The sequence below is a fragment of the Pezoporus occidentalis genome, unplaced genomic scaffold (assembly GCF_034315485.1).
Source record: "Pezoporus occidentalis ecotype Australia unplaced genomic scaffold, CSIRO_AGI_Poc_V1 ctg189, whole genome shotgun sequence".
NCBI classification, from domain to species: domain Eukaryota; kingdom Metazoa; phylum Chordata; class Aves; order Psittaciformes; family Psittacidae; genus Pezoporus; species Pezoporus occidentalis.
In genome coordinates, this window is record NW_026913737.1 from 235122 (window position 1) to 256718 (window position 21597).

General features: G+C 38.6%; 1 protein-coding gene across 15 annotated transcripts in view; it reads left to right on the forward strand.

The window, feature by feature from the left end:
* Window positions 1-21597, forward strand: part of SUCO (SUN domain containing ossification factor) — a 40491-nt gene that overhangs the window by 6565 nt on the left and 12329 nt on the right. For 6 of the 15 annotated variants that reach the window (XM_062616175.1, XM_062616174.1, XM_062616176.1 and 3 more), the window contains exons 2-13: window positions 6055-6163; window positions 8433-8534; window positions 9842-9987; window positions 13202-13342; window positions 13523-13673; window positions 15532-15652; window positions 15856-15980; window positions 16456-16523; window positions 17155-17262; window positions 18344-18449; window positions 20407-20427; window positions 20660-20715. In XM_062616175.1, the coding sequence (XP_062472159.1) occupies window positions 6055-6163; window positions 8433-8534; window positions 9842-9987; window positions 13202-13342; window positions 13523-13673; window positions 15532-15652; window positions 15856-15980; window positions 16456-16523; window positions 17155-17262; window positions 18344-18449; window positions 20407-20427; window positions 20660-20715 (1254 nt within the window). The other 9 variants (XM_062616169.1, XM_062616170.1, XM_062616172.1 and 6 more) reach the window with 8 other exon arrangements.

The following is a 21597-nucleotide window of genomic DNA, read 5'->3' on the forward strand; positions in this document are numbered from 1 at the left end:
TTTTGGGAGGCAGTGGTGGTCCTGTCCCTGTCCAGTCCTCCCGTCCTTCCCCCCCATGAATAAAGCTGGTGGGTAGTGGTAGGAAATGAGACAGTATCAGTGCCTTGCTGGCAGCAGCCTTGATTAAGCTAGATCTGTGGATCTAATTTTCAGCTTTTCCCCTTAAAGATCCATCATAACTTTTATCTTAGTAATGCATGCTGCTCTTCTGGGGTAGTAAATGCTTCTAAATGGTGTGGGGTGTTTGTTGTTTTTTTTGTTTTAAAATCAGGGTTAAGGAAGATTAATGATTCTTCAGTGCATTTATCAACACTTATTTCCACTTCATGTGTGGAAATTAATGTTGTGTCTAGGGGGATTGTACTGAAGCAGTCAGTGGCTTGCAAATATTTTTTTTTTTTTTCCTTTGACTGGTTGAAATAATGCTGCCATAAAAACCCGGTCTTCGTTTTCTGAGAGATCTGCTTTGTTCTGCAGGCCTTCTTAAATGCAAGTCTCTCTTGCTGAACTGTTCTGAGAGAAATATTGATTCCATTAAGTTACTAGGGAGAGGGTGAGGGTTTCCTCCTTCTGCTGTTTCTGCTGCATTTGCAGTGGCTGGAAGGCCGTTTACTGCTGTCTGGAGAGTTTGGTTGTGGGTCTGCTGAGTTCCTTGTTTATACAGAGCCTTTTTTCTCTTTAACAGACTAGTGATAGTAGTCACAGGTCTGTAGCACTTGTTCAAAGCAGGAGATATTTTTATGACTCCTTGTTCTTTCACAACTTTTCATTTTTTATGTGATTAATCAGAAATTATCCTATAATTGAGAAGCTTCAACCAACAAATAGGTGCCTCTCTGCCATTAATAGGCTTGCTTCGTTGGCCCTCTGCTCCCTAGGTCCAAACCTCACCCTCTGTCTCTTCCAGAGGCCTATTCTGAACTGATTCTATGAATATTTTCACTAGAGAAGTGTCGTATGGCAGGGATGGTGACATCTTCATTCTCTCTTAGGTGTTGGCCACTGGTGCATCCGCACCTGTTGGTAATGCAGCCCTCTGAGAGGTGGAGAAAGTGTCAGTGATTGTCCTGCAGAGAGAGACTGTCCCCTGTGCCTTCAGGAAGGGCTTGGTAATATGCTGGTGGTAGCTTCCTCTTTACTTTCCCTTTGCTTAAAATTACTCTCTCACAGCTGTCAACTGTAAACTGTTCTGAACTGTTTCACTCTTTAGTGCCCAGATACAGGTCTTGTTTGGAGAGAGTTTAAGAAAACTCTTGAGTAGTTTAGTGAACAAATGTGTTTGAATTGCATATTTTGTGTGTGTGTCTGTCTGTGAAGCCTTTGGAAAGGAAAGCTTAACCTGTTTTTCTCTGGGAAGGTCAAATAGTAGAACAGCTCTTACCGCCAATTTGAATTTTTGTCGGCTGTAACTTGTATGACAGGTTTTTTTCTTACCACTTGTTTACTTTTTACTTGATTTTTATGCTTGTCAAACCAGTTATTAATAGCTTCACTATCTCTGATAGTCTTCTGCTGCCTCCTTCACAATTAAGAGTTTCAGCCAAATCAGAACTGGACAGTCTTTCACAAGAAACCTACACTGCAATTTCAGAACCACCTGCACTTTCAGATTTCAGTGCCTTCTTTCTCAAAAGCCTAACAGCTGTCAGTAGACCATAGCCAATTTGTGCAGCAATAAGCGTACAGTACCATTTAGATAGGGGTGAGCAGACTTTCTGCTTCAGTAGAGAGCCCACAGTATGTACGTGCCCTGTGAAGAGTGGAGATTCCTCCCTGCATTTCTGTCTGGGCTTGCATGCTTTGCTTTTGTGCATATCAAGCTGGAGAATTCATGGTGTGTTAGAGAAAACAACATTAATAATGATACTAAAAGACTTATGTTTAACTTTCTTTGTTCTTCATGAGATTTAATAGCAGCTGCTATTTTCAGTCATACTTAAGAAAAACTGAGCTATTGAAAACTTTTGTATACATGTAAGTCACTAACTGTTGGTTAAGTGTTTGGAACGCTCTCTTGACGTATCTCTATGCTGTTATGTCATTACCTTGTACCTGAGAAAGTATATCTAGTGACTAATCTCCAGTACCGTTTGAGCATTAGATCTGCCTGCTCGCTTTCAAGTCAGCATTAAAATACTACTCTTTAGTCATGAAAAAGGGATGAATGTATTAATATCTAGAGATAGAGAAGCTGCTGTGCTTTCACTGGACATAGAATCATAGAAGGTTGGAAGGGATCTTAAAGATCATCTAGTTCCAAACCCCCGACCGTGGGCAGGTTGCTGAAAGCCCCATCCAGCCTATCCTTGACATATTGTGCAAGTTTACTAAACTCAAGGGGAATTCTGTTCTCTGTAAATTAACAGGTTTTTGTTTGTTGTATTTCTGCATATAGAGAAATATTTAACAGAGGTGCTGTTCCATTTGGCAATTCTCTGTTATGGTGGGCTGTATAATTTGTCAGCCTCTGTCTAAAATAAAAAATGCCTGTTGAATATGCAGAATGCTGAAAGAAGAAAAAAGAATTGCAGTGTCCTGATGATGCGGTTAATTTGATTTCTCTCAGAATAAATGGTCTCATGTGGCCTTGCATGCTGTGCCTTTGTGTTTTTAAGGCTTTGCCAGAGCTTGATGGCAGCAGTTGAATGATACATCCTGCCTGCTGCATCCTCTGTTGTAATAGGGCTTAGCTTTTCCTGTGGGTACATGCGTGAACGTATGTACAAAATGAATTTTCAGTCCCCTCCCTTGCTCATAGGGCTTTTTGGGAGACTTAAGGCATCATGGTTGAGTCGGGGAGTATACACAGGAGAATTTCTGGGAATAAACAAATTGGAAATATAACAAGGGAAAGTGTGGAGTCCTGCATCTGGGCAGGAACAACCCCAGGTTCCAGTATAGGTTGGGGAACAACCTGTTAGAGAGCAGTGTAGGGGAGAGGGACCTGGGGGTCCTAGTGCAGGACAGGATGACCATGAGCCACCGCTGCCCTTGTGGCCAAGAAGGCCAGTGGCATCCTGGGGTGTATTAGAAGGGGGGTGGTTAGTAGGTCAAGAGAGGTCCTCCTTCCCCTCTACTCTGCCCTGGTGAGACCCCATCTGGAATATTGTGTCCAGTTCTGGGCACCTCAGTTCAAGAAGGACAGGGAGCTGCTGGAGAGAGTCCAGCGCAGGGCAACGAAGGTGATTGAGGGAGTGGAGCATCTCCCTTATGAGGAAAGACTGAGGGAGCTGGGTCTTGATAGTTTAGAGAAGAGGAGACTGAGGGGTGACCTTATAAGTGTATATAAATATATATAGGGGGAGTGTCACGAGGATGGAGCCAGGCTCTACTCAGTGGCAAACAATGATAGGACAAGGGGTAATGGGTACAAACTGGAAACACAAGAGGTTCCACTTAAACTTGAGAAGAAACTTCTTCTCAGTGAGGGTGACGGAACACTGGAACAGGCTGCCCAGGGAGGTTGTGGAGTCTCCTTCCCTGGAGACATTCAAAACCCGCCTGGACACATTCCTGTGTAACATTATCTAGGTGTTCCTGCTCCGGCAGGGGGATTGGACTAGATGATCTTTTGAGGTCCCTTCCAATCTCTAGCATTCTGTGATACTGTGGATATTGCACATAGATTGTGTTGGAATATCTTAAATTTATGAACTATTAAACTGTATTCTTCTAAAAGTTGCATAGAATCATAGAATAGTTAGGGTTGGAAAGGACCTTAAGATCGTCCAGTTCCAACCCCCAAGCCATGGGCAGGGACACCTCCCACTAAACCATGCCACCCAAGGCTTTGTCCAACCTGGTCTTGAACACTGCCAGGGATGGAGCATTCACAACCTCCCTGGGCAATCCATTCCAGTGCCTCACCACCCTAACAGTAAAGTTCTTCCTTATATCTAATCTAAACTTCCCCTGTTTGAGTTTTAACCCGTTACTCCTTGCCCTGTCACTACAGTCCCTAATGAAGAGTCCCTCCCCAGCATCCCTATAGGCCCCCTTCAGATACTGGAAGGCTGCTTCATGGTCTCCACGCAGCCTTCTCCAGGCTGAACAGCCCCAACTTTCTCAGCCTGTCTTCATATGGGAGGTGCTCCACTCCCCTGATCATCCTCGTGGCCCTCCTCTGGGCTTGTTCCAACAGTTCCATGCTCTTTTATGTTGAGGACACCAGAACTGTATACGATACTCCAAATGAGGTCTCCAAGTGAGAGAAGAGTAGAGGGGCAGGATCATGCCCCTTTTGATGCAGCCCAGGATACAGTTGGCTTTCTGGGCTGCGAGTGCTCACTGCAGCCGGCTCGTGTTGAGTTTCTCATCGATGATCACCCCCAAGGCTGCTCTGAATCTCTTCTCTGCCCAGCCTGTAGCTGTGCCTGGAATTGCTCCGACCCAGGTGTAGGACCTTGCACTTGTCATGGTTAAACTTCATGGGGTTGGCATCAGCCCACCCCACAAGTGTGTCAAGGTCCCTCTGGATGGCATTCCTTCCCTCCAGCATATCAACCGAACCACACAGCTTGTTGTCGTCGGCAAACTTGCTGAGGGTGCGCTCAATCCCACTGTCCGTGTCAGCGACAAAGATGTTGAACAAGACCGGTCCCAACACCAATCCCTGGGGGGCACCACTCGTTACTACAGCATGGTTAGTTGTGTTACAGTATCAGAATATTAAGGCAAGAAATGTATGCCTTTTGTGCTAAGTGCTTTTCTTGATGGCAAGTGCTAAAGTAGTTATTAACTTGGTTGTGAAAATACACCTTGTTTTAAAATGCTGATTCAAAGACGATGTCTTTCCTTCTCTACAATTTAGTACCCCTTTAGTGGTCTGTGGCAATATCTGCTGCATATACTTAACAATAAAGGTCTTCAAGTTTTTAAGAGAGGTGGTCACTCAAATTCTAAACACGAGAATGATCAAGTTGTATTAAGTCAATCCTGACCTAAATATTCTTACTACTGTTACTGTTAAGGCTGTGGTTTAGTTTTTCAAACTTGCAGGTTGCTGCATCCACATTTCTTTTATGCTTATATATATGTCTCCTCTTGCAAGGGGGGGGTCTTCTTTCAGGGCTCAGAGGAACATTTGTGGAAAATCACACAGGGTCATACGTATCACCTGGATGTCATGTAAACAGTATTTCCTGGAACAGGGTTTGGCTTTAAAGTAGCAGGTGGTGCTGATGTTCAAGTATTGTTGAAAACTCCACTTAAAGCTCAATTTGCATAGCATTTTGCAGTACTTATTTGAAGTCTGCATGAAGACCTTTTATGGCCTTTGGGCCTCCAAACCTAGTGGTTTGCTGCACAGATATTATCTAGGATGTAAAGGGGCCACGCACTCTAAGCAACAAAAGATGCTGTTCTCGTGCATTTGTATAGGTGTTGGCTGCTTTTCTATGGAAATAAATCAATTTCTACTGAGGAGCAAAACTGTTCAGAGCTGAAAATACAAACAGATCTCTGGAGGTTGTGGTTAAAGCAACCACTTGGTTTGCCATTTGTCTCTGTATTTTCATCGGGTTTTGCATGGGCCTTTTGTTTAATATACTTATTTTCTCTAATTAAATGTGCTTGATGCTGACCATACAAGATTTTTCAGGTATCATCTGTACAGGGAAATAAGGAGCTTTAATTTTTTTTTTTTGTCTGTGGCTTTAGCTTTTGCTCAGTAATAATCAATGCTAAAGACACCCTGCTGCTACATGGCAAAAGATATGATTGATTCAGTTTTTTCCTAACTTGCAATAACTTAACTAATTTGTGTCAGCTTCCATTTTGTGACCTGGTATCACCCCAATAATTGCTTTGCTGATACTTTTGTCTTTTGGAAGTAGTAAATTTACAGTGTTTTCTGTTACTAATTTCTTAAGTCCACCAATAGTTTTGATAAATGAGTATCTATGAACTGTATGTGTATATTTTTATTTTTCTAAGTACCTCGTGGGTACAACTGAAAAAAGGATGAGGGAGACAATGCTGAGGGAATTTCAAAATACTGTTTATTCATTTTAGATCAAGACTTTGACTCTGGTGTTGTTTTTTTGTATTAAATAGGCTTCCTGTTTGGCATGTCTTTTGTAAAGACAGTCTTTCATCGGCAGTGCAATATGCTTCAGGTGATGCTTGTGCCCTGGCAAATGATGATGAAAATGTCAAAGAAAAGGTATGCTGACTAAAACATGTTAATTAGCTGCTCAGTCTGATTTAATATTAAATAATAAAAAAAAATTCACACACTTTGACTCATTGGGTCTTCTTGGCCAGAATTTTTAATATATTCAGTTGTTCCATGAACCATGATGAACCCAGGTTTTTCTTTTTCTTCATATTTTTCGCAGTTATGTGACAGTACAGCTGGACAGTTGGGGGGGGGGGGGGGAAGAGAGGCTGTGTGTAAGAACAAATAGTAAAGCTAATAATGCTGACTTAGTTTATTTGGGTGCCAGATATTAGAAGAAGTCATCAGGGATATGTGTACGTGGCTCTTTACAAACAATGGTAAGAGGTGATGGCCTGAATAGGTTTAGGCCACAGTATGCCTGTTGCACCTGTGTTGTGTTAAAAGCCAGTGATCAAATGATTGATATCCTAAATAGAAGACTTAAGGTTGGTTTTTTTTAAGTCAGTACTTATCCTAGTTTTCCTCGCACTTAAAAATTCACAAAGCTAAAGCACATATGTGAAATACTAGTAAACAAAATTTTGTCCTCTATTTACATTACTCAGCACTTTAGGTTGAATTGAGTGTACTTGTCCCACCCTAACTCATCACAGATTTCTGCATATTGGAGTCTCATAGTGAGGTCCCAAGCTGTTGAGTCATATCAGGGAGTCATGGTCATTTCATTCATTTACTTACACAGGTAACGAATCAGTCCCACAATAAGTATGGGTAATATGGATGTTATTGGTCTTCCCCTTTTGTTCAGCAGTAGTGCTAATCATGGTCCTCATTCCAAGGTGGCTTTTACATGCCACATCAAACCTGGAAAATGTGTTGAGTATTCTAGTTTACCTAGGTGGAGAGCTGCCTGACCAGAAAAAAAATACTTTAGTGTATTTCACTGTCTGAAGCATTTCACTGTCTAGGGTAGCTGTATTTTTTTGCCAGCTTGTGCAGTCAGATAGCATTCAGTACTATTCTTCTGGCTGCCTGAAAAATGTCCTGTTCAAATTTAATGGCTGATGTAACAAAACTGGGAAGATCAAGTAAGCTTGGAGACTGGGAAGCCACTGGTGTATGTTTTCTTACTTTTTTGGAGCATTCTTCTCTTTATTCTATTAACTTGCCTGCATTGTTAAGGAGCCTTCTAAATTTAAACCCAAAGGTATGAAAGCTCATACATTATGCTGTACTTTTTACTTATTAAAGAAAAATCTCTTGGATGTATGAAAAATTTTAGGCATGTGTGTTATTACTCCTAACTAGGCTGCCACAGTTGTCCTGCTCAAAAAGAGCAGTCTTGCAGCCCTTGATCAGTTTTCGTTAGATCAGTTGTCTCTTCAAGGCATTGATGGTATTTCATCTTGGGGACTAGCATGTGATCTAATAATATTTGGGAAAAATGTTGCTTAGCTGTTGTCACTAAGATTTGCCAGCTAAAGTATGTAGTTCCTGTTCTTTCAGTGTGTGCCTTAACTCTCTCAAATGATTAATGATCATGTAATCTTGTGTAGCATATCAGTCTGTTTTGGATTTGAGCTTCCAGTATTTGACCATAGGGTTTTAGATAGCCCATAGAAAATGAGGGGTGTGTAAATTTCTATCAGGCTTCTTGCTGTGTTCTTGAAGTATTGCTCAAAAATGTGTGATGTAGTCACAACTTTAAAAAAAAAAGTTTGAGTGGCAAGTACATTTTTATTAGTTCTACAGTCTGGTGGCTTTAAAACCTTTTTTATTCTTTTGTTTTACTTTGTGAATTCCCTGCACTTGATTGTAAATATTTATAAAAAAGGAAGTTGCTTCAGAAGGTTACAGCAGACTTATGAATTATTCTAGTTCTGCTGAAAAGATTGCTATAACTGAGATGTGTGAAGCATTATTTTTTAATGGTTGTCTGTTGCAAGTCATTTTAGGATTATCCCTTTCTCCCTGCTTTTTGGGCTGCAAGGAGGGAGATACAGAGGGTTTGTCAACGTGGGAAATCACTGCAGAGTGATTAATTTTCCTTAGCACACACTGAACAATTTTAAGACAATGCTGAAGTGGTCTTTCCTGTGAAGCTTTAATGGAATTGTTTTGACTTGCTGTAGTGTTTGTTTTAAAGACTACATGAGATAAAATGACTTTTTAAACGTTCGTGGGCAGTGGCTCTGAAGGTTCATGTAGCTTGTAAAGGTAGTGTTATTAAGTCTGTACCAAAGGTAACTCTTCTTACTAGAAGGCATTGTGTTACTGCATGCTTCTTGTTGTTTTACCTTTAATATGCTAGGGGGAAGAGGCTGGTCCCAGGCTGGGGTCTGAGCATGCAGACTCAAGTATGTGGAATTACGCTACAGAAGAGCTACTTGATGACCTTACAAAATCTGTCCAGGCAAGACTTTCATTTCATTCACTTAAAATGCTTCTTGGATTTCAGTCATTCACTTTGGTTATCTCAAGCTCATAGTGACAATCTATCACATTTCACTTGCACCAGGCTTGCCATTGGACTCATGTTTCCAATGAAGGAGAAAACTTACGAGCTAGCAGATCTTGCGTTTCCCATGTGCATAAGTAATAATAAGAGTAACAAATATTAATTTGTAGGTACTGACTAAATAAATCTTTGCAAGATAAAATTGGATGTTACAGGTATGGGTATCTCTTAATAAAATAAAACATAAAAGCCTTCTAACTGAGATCTTCTATAGATATCAGACTTGGTGATCATAGCAGTCCATTTTAGCTTTGACCCTTAGTGGCTTCTGTTATTTTAACTTCCTTTGTTAAAATGGAAAAAAGGTTGTGTTTCAGTTGTATGTGCTATTAATACCATTAAGTCAGTGCTTGGTGCTAAATATTACAAAGCCCGGTGTTAAATATTGCAAAGCCCACTGTTAAAGATTATTTGATACATTTTTGTTTTGTAGATCACAAGATGACATGCATAGGACATACTTCTGAATATATATTTCATGGTTTAGATGCGTAATTCTGTAGTAAAATGTTCCAGACCTCTTCATGTTCAGTTAGATGACTCGGAGTAATCTAGCCATTGGCAAGAGGGTCTTGTGTAATAGTATTTTCTATTACTGCAGGAGTTAATCTGAGCTGTTCCAGTGGCTCTGTACTTTTCCATATTTAGAAAGACTTATATTGATTGTGCTGTGCAAGAGCTTATGGAAACTGGACATAGAATAAGTAAGACTCAAGACTACTGGACTCTAGGAAGTGATAAGCAATTTACCTCTTTGTTCAGTTACAACGTGGAATAGACTTCTAAATCATTTTGGATCTCCATTGGAGTGATAAAATTGAAAGCCTTTCCCAAAATTAAGCTTAGGATGAAAATAGTAAATGAGTTTTATTGCAGTGGACTGTGCAAATACAACCATATATTTCAGTTACTGAAGTATTCAAGCTTGTTTCTTTGTAGCTGTCTCTATAGAAATGCATGGTTGAGGAAGCTGTTGCACATGTCTCCTCCAGTTAATATTTTGGCACTATTATTGCAGGCTATGGAAGAGTGTTGCAACTATCACAAAGTAGCACTGAATACTACCTAGGTTTGTGAAGGAAACTTATTTCTGACAGAAATGTGAATTATCAAACTGTTAAAATTCCATACTAGGTGTTTTTGTATGAATGCTTTTCCTATTCAAGTTTTGAAAAAATGTATGTTTATGTATGTTTCCACAGACTACAGAAATGAATGAAGCAAGCCAGCCTGAAGCTGAGACACCACCTTCAGTAGATTTAAATGGAGCTTCATCTAGCATAGTTGCAAGCACTGAAAGCACTTCCAGTTCACCTACCTCAGAGATACTTCCAGTCTCACAGCCCGAGTAAGCTTTTTCATTTTATTGTTTTTACCTTCAAGAGAATATCGCTCTGTTGTTAAAGTGTTACATCTTCAGGTTTAGTAGGCATAAGACTAGATTGCTACACATGATTTTTTTTGCTGTGCTTTGGTTTATGGTGTCAATGCTAATGGAAGATGCTATCATTTAATCAGTGCGTGGATTAAAAGTTGTGTACTTGTGTGAAGTGTCATACTATTGCCAGTATTGGTTTCGAAGCTGCTGCTTTGGCAGAAAAAAATCCAGTCTTTTACGTGCTAGATAATCTGTACTACAGAAACCCTTAGGTTTTTACCATTAGGATTTCTGACCTTCAGAAATATGCTTTAAGATTGGCGATAACAAGCATCAAAGCTGCTTCAGTGATGGCCTCTGCTTTCAGTTAAGGAATAACTGAGTTACATTTTAGTATAAGAGCAACCAAGATGGCTTGTAATTCTGTTGCTTAGTAGTGTATTGCAGAGCTACCTCTGCTGCTGGCAGACTTCAGAAATTGATGTGCTTAATTTTGTTTCCCTTTTGTGAAATGCTGTGCTATCAAATGTGAACTCTGGAAGTTAGTGTCTGTGTGTACACTTTGAGGTACTTTCAGAAAATTCTGGGATTTTTAATGTGTGTTAAGGGGAATATATTCTGATTGTTGATAAAGATATAATATTATGGTAGATACAAATTCAACACACTAAAAATGAAGTAGACTTCTTTTTGGTGTTTAGGTTTTTTTTAAGGGGGTTTTATTAAGAGTCCAGCTTTTCTGGTTTTAGCAAATCTTGCTTCTTTACCATAGAAAAGGTGTGGAAGTCTGGTCTGCTGACTGATCTTGCCTAGTCTGCTAGGGCTAATACTTAAGCACATCTGGTACTTCAGAAGTGCTTTTAATTGGAAGTCTTTGAAAATCTAGCTTCCCACATTTGCAGTTTTTAAAAAGCAAAACTGGAACATAATTTCAGTGTGGTTTTTTTTGTTGACTACTTATTTGTTTGTGTAATGTGTTAGAAGTCCTACTGTTGTCACATCTCGGAACAAGATTCAGGATGTTATTTTCTTTTGAACATTCAGCTTGGCATCTTATAAATGCTGAAAATGGCCTTGCTGTTGTAGTTGGGGAGTAATGGAGTGATGAGCTCTGAAGACTCAAACTATGAAATGAAAATGGAAATTTGTTTTGGAGCAGTAGTGTTCTGACTCTAATACCATTTACAGGAAGAAAGAGTAGAATTAGTATAGAAGAGATGCATTTTATGTTATTTCAAACTTCAGTTTAGCTTTAAATAGTAACAGATGATCTCTTTTTGTACAGATTAATATCCAAAACACGTGTGGTTGAACTCCATAGTTGCACAAGATCTTTACAAAGACTCAGTTGCATTTGTAATGTTTAGAGAGTATTTTTCCTGGTTTAGATGTTGATTTCTACCAGTGTAACAAAGTCCAGCTCCCTTGGGTGTTACCAGTTTGGTACTGTAGCAGGACCTCTTAGTCAAAATAGTCTGGAAGTATTTTTATTCCAAACTATTTTTACCCTGTAATGATTTATTTTTTTTTTTTAGGATGATATTGCTTGTAGCTTTTCTATCCAGACCTAATCTGGGGAAAATGTCTTGAAAAATCAACTGAGTTCTTGTGGCTGCAAGTAAAGACAGTTGCTGTGCAAAGTGAGCTTGGTAATACACTTTAAAAATAAAGGCAAAGCTATTAACAAATGAAGTACCTGAAGGAGAGGGAGCACTACAGCTTTTAGGCTTGTGCTACTTGCCTTCTACTAAAACTAGTGACTTGAAGCCACGCAGGTACACCGTGATACCAGGGTATTTTTAAGTTCGTACTTGTGCCATGTTTTATTCAGTTGATTATTATTCATACTGTCTCTTCTACCTACTGAAATCAGGGATATGTGGGGGGTTTTAATTTTATGTGCAATGGTTAGCTTTCAGTCATTGAAGTGTCACATGCAGAGCTAAACTGTGAGCCTCTTGGGTGGGTGGGTGTGTGTTGGGGTATTCAGAGAAACTTCTCGTGGTTTGTAACTAATAAATTCTTTTGTTCCGAGTGTCAGATTTTGCTACATAGCGAAAAGTCTCAGATACCTAGGAATTTTTCTGTGGGTTGTTTTTTTTGTTCTTGTTGGTTTTTGGTTGGTTTTTTTTTTGTTTTTTTTTTTTTAAACTGAGGGGACTTTTATCATATGAAAGGTACTAAAATTGGCTCCCTGGGTTTGTTATAGCTGCTTCTACTGATAATTGTAGCAGCCAGAACAAAAAAGGTTCCCTTTTAAGTTGCTGATACACTGTTTATGTTTTGGCAGCTCTGTATCATGGTATTGGATTAACCTGATTTGGTGCTGGCATTGAAGAATCTTATGTTGAAATTTAGAAGGCAGAGTAAAGCTTTTCTTTAGAACTGGTTTATGACTTAGATCAGTATGAAAGTCATCCTTGTGCTGGTGGAGACAGTTAACACAAGTTATCAACTGAAAGTTATTTGTCTGTCTTTTCCTCCCAGTCCATTCTATAGAGAGAGTTTCTTTTCAGTTTTTACCCTAGGATTTGTATGATGTGATGTGTTCAGGCTTTCTGGGGAGAGGAAGTAGGGCAGCGGGCAGATAAACTAGTTTGGGCTGTTGATGTAGCTTGGGTAATGGTCTGTTGGTTTTGTTACATTAGCAAAAAATTTAAAAATCTAGTGGAAAGGAAGTCTGTCTGGCTCTACTGTATATCATTATGTGACCCCTTTTCTCCTCTAGTTTTAGCCAAGTTCTTTTTTGATTGCTGCTCCCTTACTTGGGAACATTAGGAGCTTTTAGTGGTGGAACTCGGACTCATGTTTGATTCCTTTGTTGAAAGGGAAAGGAAAATTGCTGCAGTAGCATAACTATGAAGCTGTTCTTAGTTTGTAGTAATGATGGGGAAAATTATCCATTGCAGTGTTTGGTAGGATGTTAGATGAGAGTTCTGGTAGATGAGAAGCTAGCTTTGAGTTCCTTTGCTGGGGCAGACAGGCTGGAAAGTGAAATTCTATTCTTGTATGGGTACAGCTAAGAATGCAGTTTCGCAAGTGTAAGCATACTTCATTCTTCTTGATTATTTCTGTGAGACTGTTGCTTTTCTAAAACTTTCAATTATCTTTAGTCATGTGGTTGATTATCTGGGTTACTTGTATTATCAAAAGGGTAAAAAGCATGTTATTTCTTTCCCTTCAGTGCAATAGAAAATTCCCATGCTGATATCCCTGTAGTCAGCACTAGTGAACCTGAGCAGTCAGAACCTGACTGTGATATTGGTGGGACACTTGAGGCTGACCCTCAGAGTGAGCCTTCCACTTTTGTCAGCCCACCAGAGAGGTGAGTATTGAAGTAGGTTGTGAGTCTGAATAATTTAAAGGTAATTGTTCTTTTCTGTCCTGGCCTTGCAACAAACATTTGCATGTGCTTGCTTATCTGTGTATTTGTGTGTGTGTTAATATTGCTTATGGTTGAAAAATGTGATAATTTTATAGGTTCTAATAGTCCTAAAATTTTCAGCCTTGCAGGTCAACATATAGATAACATATCATCTTCACACGGCAAGGGAAAGAAGACGAAATCTGAGTTTGAGTCGAAAGTTTCAGCAGCTGAAAAGGGCGCAGAGGAGCAAAAACCTGCTCTGAATGCCTCGGAGAACTTAAAAAGGGAGGTAAGCAGTGCTGATAGCTGCTCAGTACACACAGGAGCCTCATGCCCTCTGTTAGGTTATCACCACTGTTGAAGATGAGTTCATATCCATTGCTTTCCTGATTGCGCAGGCTTCATGTCTTGAGTCCTGTGTGTGTTTCTGATATTGCCATCTCAAATGGAAGACTTAGTTTTGTTTGATTTCCCCATATGGAGCAAAATCCAGCAGAAATGTTCTTCATGTAACTGATCAGTAATCTGGGACTTCCTGTAGGTTGCTGTGCATGGTGAATTTTTTCACATGGGTTTAAAAAAAAAAGGGGGGGTGAGCAGGTCATGGTATGGTTTGCATGGTCTAGGTAAGCCTGTAGAAGTCTTGAGGGTTGAGTCTTGACTGAATCAGGAAGTGCCTGGGTAGCAAGCAGATGGTTAGAGGGAAAGATAACAGTTGGAAAAAATAGCAAATGTTTGGGGTGGTTTTATTCTTTCCTAGGCATCTTACTTCACCCCTGTCAAAGTGGGATACATAGCTGGACAGGTCTTTTACACTTAACTGTATGACCGCTTTTACATTCTCCCAGTGAGGCACTTCCTAAAGCTTACTTTTTTTTTCTTTTTTTTCTTTTTTTTTTAGATAGATAATGACCAAGGCCACAGCAATACCATTTTTTTCGTGCTATTTTAGGATCACATTTAGTCTGTCACTAATAACTTGGATAACTCTCTTTTAAAGTTAAGAAGTTTTTCCCAGGATTATTGAACAGAGTACCGTGTACCTTAAAGTAATTAAATGCAGTCAGAACTTGCTACAAACAAACCTTTATTAAACCCCCCCCAGTTTGCGTGACTACAGTGTAAGTAGCTATGGCATTGGCCTGATGTCATAGTTAAGCAAGCGCATGATTTGGCATTCCTTACTCAGTTTGTTTTTTGACTTACCATTTTTATCATAGACCAAGGAGGATCTTATATCCTGAACTTACTTTGCAGAGGGAGTTAGAGGTTTTTTTCAGGTCCTTTATTTCTAAATACATGTGGGGATGTATTTTTGTGTCACATCTAAAGTTCTGTTGCAGTATAGTCATGTGAAGAATTCTGTACTCACTTTTGTCCAAATATGTGAGTTTGGCTCTTTTTTTGATAGTTTTCAGCTATAGAATTATATGTGAAATAATTCTTGCTTTAAGTGCAGAGAAAATGTCAACTTACAAAGCCATCATTCTGGAAACTACCTGCAAAATATTGTCTACAAAATAACCTCTACACTTGAAATGTCTAGCAAAAGTTTTTTGTGCCGTCTGATGGTGTGCTGGCAGAGTGTTTGTACGAAGGAGAAGTTAAAATGTGAAATGGTATAGCATAAGGTTAACTTAAAACGGTTGCTGCATTGTTAGGCAAGTCCAAAATATTTTCTTTAATCATTAGACATTAATAAATATAATGTGTCTGTGGGGTTTTTTTTGAGGTGTTCAAAAACTCTAGGGGAACTCTGAATTCTGTCATGACCAACATTCATATTTGAAAGTTTCTGCTACAGGGAAGCCTTTTCTCCTTAGAAGGAGGAAAAGCAAAAATACCAAAGAAAAGCAGGCATTTAGAGAGACATACTTTTCTTACTTAAAATGTTAGTTTAGCCACAAAAATTATCAGCATCTCAGTGAAAGAGTATAATTTTGGGAGGAAATCATCACATGTTTTTCCTGGCTAGTGAGCTTACCTTGGCACTAAGTTTTTAAGATGGGTTCAAATGATGTATCTGCTGTTGATGAGAATGTTTTGTTTTTTGGTTTTGTGTTTGGTGGTGTTTTTTTTTTAAGTATTGAAGTTTATTTTCATTGGTGCTGAAAGATATTCACAATTGGTGGTTTATTCTTCTGCAGAAAGACTATAAGAAAACAGGAGAAATTGACCCTACATCGGCGATGACTCCAAAGGACCCTGGAGACATTCCAACATTTGATGAATGGAAGAAAAAAGTCATGGAAGTGGAGAAAGAAAAGAGTAAGTTCAGGATTCATTGATTTGGTCTAAAGACAGACCACTTCCTTCTTGTATCAGATTTGATTTGGAATGCAGCCTGGAACTTCATTTTTCTGCTAGAACTACATAATTAATGGCATTTAGTATATAAAAGCAGTGAGCAGAAGTGAAAATACTGTTTGTTTGCATCGTTTGTTATAGTAGCAATATTTTCTTGTTCCTAGGTCAGTCAATGCATCCTTCTGCTGTTGGTGGGCAGCATACCACAAAAAAAGTCCAGAAAAATAGAAATAACTATGCCTCTGTAGAGTGTGGTGCCAAAATTTTGGCAGCCAATCCAGAGGCAAAGGTAAGCATTTACTAATTATTAGTGTGCATTATTTCAATTTACTGTTATGCAAGAAGAAGTACAAAGTATGCTTAAGCTGAACACTGATTACTAGAAAAATCTTTATTTCTGTGTTCAGGTTGATCGTGATTTTTGATTTATAAAAATGGAACAAAAGCTATCGTATCTTCTTTTTTGAAGAGGGGTTGCTGTAGAGAAGTTGATGTCTTTAAGTGAATTTGGAAGGGGTAACAGTTTACTCCCTACAGAAACAGAACTGAACTAAGTTGTATTAAACAGCTTGCCATAGTAAATCTATGATTGTGCCATAGTAGAATGGCATACTGTCTCTAACATACTATCTTGCTTAAAAGGTTGTGAAACTTGGTATTAGTCTACATAAATAATACCAAACTTATTTTTGGAGATTGGGGAGAAAATCTTGGTGCTGTGTTAGTATCTGCGATTGAAAATACTAATTCTTTTCTTCATACAGAGCACTTCAGCTATTTTGATGGAAAACATGGACCTTTATATGCTAAATCCTTGCAGTACTAAAATCTGGTAGGTTACTGAGGCTTGCTCTTAAGATGGGAGTGATTATAATTTTCCATCATGATGGGACTGTGGGACTAGATCTTAGTGTGTCTCTGTCTGAAGTCTGTGTGTAAGGAAGTTTGGACTTAGCACTAGATGCTTTATCATGGCCCCCATAGAATTCTGTCTCTGGTATTGGAAAGTAAGATTGAGGGGTAACTTTATTCACTTTGTAGATTTTGCATTATTGTAATCTTACAAGAAGAGAATGTACTGAGTGTTCAAGTTAAGGTTTTGGTTTCTTTCTCCAGCTGTCAAGTAACTGTAGGAGACATGGTCAGAACTTAACATATACTAAGTGGTATTTCAGGTATGGTTTAAATGATGTTTGGGTTTAGTTCTGTAACTGTTGCCCTTGAGTGCAGGTACATGAAACTTTTGTAGCTGCAGGTGCTCTCTAGAATTACTAAGGTAGGTATGCAGGTAAATATCACTAGTGATTTTGAAGGGAGCAGCAAGTAATGCCTCCTTATTGTACAGCATTTTTTGCAGTGTTTTTTTTATACCCAGTGAAGGATGTGGCAATCGGGTAAAGGGCTGAGGATTATAACTGCAGATGGAAGAGTATATTTTTCAGTATTTCCTTTTTGTCTTCCAGGTTTGTTATTGAGCTCTGTGAACCAGTCCAAGTAAAGCAGTTTGACATTGCAAATCATGAATTATTCTCTTCAACTCCAAAAGACTTTCTAGTGTCTATTAGTGACAGGTATGTTATACAAGTTAACCCTTCTCAATGAAAACATAAATAATTAAATGGGTGGCTTAATATCTATGTGTATACATATGGTCTATGTATGCTTGGTATTATGGAAATTGACTTGTGCTTTGTGAAATTACATGGATTTTCTTTGTGTATAGCATCAGTTATTAACATTTTTTTCTGTGGAAAGGGAAACTGAGCTCGTAGAATTACATGGCTTGAGTTCTTTCCATGCTTCCTGTGTTTTTTCTTTGTCACCTTAAAAATGAAAAGAAAAAGTCTTTGAAAAGTAACAGTGGAGCAGCAGAAATGATACAGGTGATAAAATGAACATTTATTAACAGAATGCCACTGGGGTTGTGGTCTGTCTCCTCCCTTGTCATTCAGACTATTTTCACATGGCTTAAGCTGTCTTCAAGTGCAGAATGCTGTCCAAAAAAAAAAAAAACAAACCAAAAACCAAACCAACAAAACCCCCAAATTATTAAATTTGGAATTGGAACAGGTAAGTATATTATTGGTTGGCCAAATGTCTGCTTAAAGGGTGGCTGCGCTGTGTTTTAGACAATGTTGTACCCCCAGTGCTTTCTGGGAGTGAGCAGATTATTCTGATATGTGAGAGGGTGTTCATACAGTGCATCAAAAAACCTCACTTCTTCACTACTCCATGTAGATTCTAATTTTTCAATAGTTGGTCTGTTGCCTAGTTCTGACTCTGCTTTGCTCATAGCTTTTATTTTTTTGCTGCTTGCTTACAATAATACTTACGGTCTATTACTTACGTGTCATGTTCTTAAGTGTTCATATGAGGTGATTTTTTTCTGTTCCAGAAACTTTACTGTAGACTGATAGAATTTCAGTAATTGGACCAAGTATAGGGTTTCATCCTTCAAGGGCTTGCATACCATTTTAAGTACGTGAAGAGCTACTGCTGAGGTTTTGTGTTGGCACTAGCTTTATCTTGCAACTACTCTTTCAATAAAAATCATATTATTGCTATTTTGCAACTTGGAAAAATAAAAAGTATTCTGTGAAAAGGTGTTTTGGGAAATTTCAGCACGTCTGACTCCATTGTGTTTTTTTCTAGGTATCCAACAAACAAATGGATTAAATTAGGTACTTTCCATGCCAGAGACGAGAGAAATGTCCAAAGCTTTCCTCTGGATGAACAGATGTATGCAAAATATGTTAAGGTAACTTACCAATGTAAAAGCATCTACACTTCTCGGAGAAAGAAGGGTTTGCTGGGCTTACCCTGTATAGCAGAGCATCCCGGAGAAATGTGTATCAAAGCATGCTTTACCATTAATTGCACTGGTTTTCTTAGTGACCCTAGTGTGACTGGTCATGTGCTAAATCCTCCTCACAGAATCATGAGTATATTATCTTCCTCAAAATGGTAACTGAGAGCATCTTGGGAAGCATCTATTGCCTTGTGCCTGAGTATGTACTTATTTGATATCTGAATTATGAAAAATCCAGACAGTGTTCTATTCTGTTTAACTTAACAAACTTCTCATGAATGTAAGATGAGAAGTATTTACCTATTTTGTTTCTTGGCTGTACCAGTTTTTTGTAGAGATATGTATGTATACACAGACACATACATATAAAAGTATATGTATACACACAGTTTCTCTCCCTGCAGAGCAGATTAGAATAGGCATATTTCTTAATACTTCTGTGCTGTATTCTGCTATAGATTTTTAAATGAATCTGAAAGAAAAAGTAACTGTGACTCGGGCAAATTTAGGCTTACTGCTACTGGAGTACTTGCCATGATCGCTCCACCTTCAAAATAATTTGCAGCAATCTGTCTTTACTCAGGAGACTCCAAGAGCATAGACCTACCTAAATAATGTGGTACTTAAGACTGGGATAAAAGCTTTTGTGAAAATACGGATGTAGCAGAGGTTTAAACACAAATAGAACACGGACCTTTTAGGTCTTCTCCAGTGATGTGTTCTGTTCCAATCATGGTGCTGCAAAAGAAAACTCCAGGCAAAAAAGCAAACAAAAATAAAAAAAAAAAAAAAACAACAAACAGAACAACAAAAAACCCCAACCAACCCAAAACTGGTTTGTGATACTGAATCAAGATTGGTGCTTTCATGAAGAAATTGCCTCTGAATGACAGTTGGAATCTAACTTCTGTACACAGAAATTCTGCATGAGTCACAGGATAAAGATTTCATTTACGTTTTAATTCTGCTTTTGGTCTGAATTAATGCCTTAAGGTAACTGGAATCTTGCTTGTTGTCACTGAAGTTCCAGAATTACACTAGGTGCTTCAGCACTTAATCCCTATGTGGATACAGTGTTCTGCCTTGAGTAGTGTAGTGTTTTAAAATTTTCAAAGGATTGTTCTTTGTAGCACAGCACACACAAAAAAAAGCAAATTTTTGGTGTATCCAGACTACAGAGGAAGAATAATTTAAAAAAAAATCTCAAAATTTAAGTGGCTTTAATGAATTTGCATGAAAAATAATGAATTTTTTTTTTTGAGTGCTTTCTGGGACTAGTTATCTTGATCTCACTTGCAGATTATTACAGTCTTCATTAGTGGTGTCTACACAGTTATTTAGTGAACTCATTTTTCACTTGTTAGTTTAGGCGAAACACCAGTATGTAGTCAAGTTTTCACTAGGAATATATAGATGGCTGAAGCTTCCAAGTGTATCATCAGATGCTCTATGCGTTTCTTCCTGTGGCGTTTCTATAAATTGAAGCATGTTAGGTTGAACTTGAAGCAGCAGCAGTATACAGAGTGCATGCTATGAAGGGTGTTTTCCTTTTGAGTTACTTTCTGTAATCTGTTCTCTTTAAAAAAAAAAACCCACACTTAAATTTAACATGCTTCAGTACTCTGTATGCAATAGTGCTTCTAGAAAAACTCAGTAACTTTAATTACTGGATAACTTGAGTTCATTAACAAAACTTGTTGCATGTTACCTTTTATCTGCAAGGTGTGAAGGCTAAATGAAATCTTGCTACCTGTGGCAGATGAAGTAGTATTGCAACTTTATCCTTCATCACATGAGGCTTTTATAGTACTGAATTAAAATCAACAAAATTCTAGTTGCTTGTGGCATGTGTTCAGCCTTTGTACTGACATTTTTATTTTTTTTTTCCTTTCCCTTCTTGCTTCAGATGTTCATCAAGTACATAAAGGTTAGCAACCTCTTGTTTTGGAATGACGAATGCATGGGGCTTGTGGTCTTCTCTGCTGTGGCTCAGCACTCTAATGCATGGCAAGAACAAATCTTTCAGTCTTTTCTGTTACGGGCAATCTACAAATCCCTTGAGTAAACAAAACTTGCAATTTCAAGATTGGATATATATGTTAAATGAACTCTTAACTCTGGGTCTTGGAGTTTTATTTTAAGTACCTTTTATTCTTTAGGTGGAGTTGATATCACACTTTGGATCGGAACATTTTTGCCCTTTAAGTCTTATAAGGTAATATTTTAAGAATTCTGCTTTGTCTTTCTACCACCTTGCTGTGAGGAATAGTGTATTTTAATAATAGTTGGGCGACAAATCCTAGTTTTCAGCTGTAGTAGCAAATACCGTAACCTGAAGTAGTTGCCTAACTTACCTGCTGTGTAGTATGCTTCACATCTGTTTAGAAGCTTTGAATGGTTAGTTTTGATTTTCCAGTATATAAGGAAGAGGTTATATTTGCACGGGGCTTGTTAGGAAACAGGAACATAAGCAGCCTTATAGGAGGACGTGAGCATTTCAAGGCTGACCAAGCAAAACAATGAACAAATGGTGAACTAAAAAGAGCAGGCGTGATGAGTGCTTTTGGGAAGTTGCTGTGTTGCATGGCACCCCAGATACACACTGTTAGTGATTGTGTGTAGTTCAGAAAATAATCAGCCTCTGTCCTACTCTTAAAAACCAGTGTCAGTTCTGCTGTCAAAGCTGTGTCAGAATTTGAACCTGGGAACTCTAGTGTTATAATTCAAACCATATTTTCAGTTGACAAGACTGCTTTAAATTGGATTGGTTTAATTTTATTTCAGCAGAGCAGGTCAAAGAGAATGTAGTAGGCAAAGTGAGGTAGTCATTAATTAGATACTTCTAAAGTTGGTCAGAGGTGAGGCTGAAGAGGAGGTGCAAGAGCTCATGAAGAGTTTAAGACCAGGACACCTTGAGCTCCTTAAACAGGTATGAGCTCAAGTTAAAAAGAAGTCTCTTTGGTGCAGCACTTGAAAGTGTGCAGTGGATTTTGTGCGTGCAACTTCAAGAGAATAAGCATATCTCTGCTGCTTGATCTTGGTTAGCAGAAGGCCACTGTAGCTTATCTAGTTTATTTGCTACCTATTACATAATGTT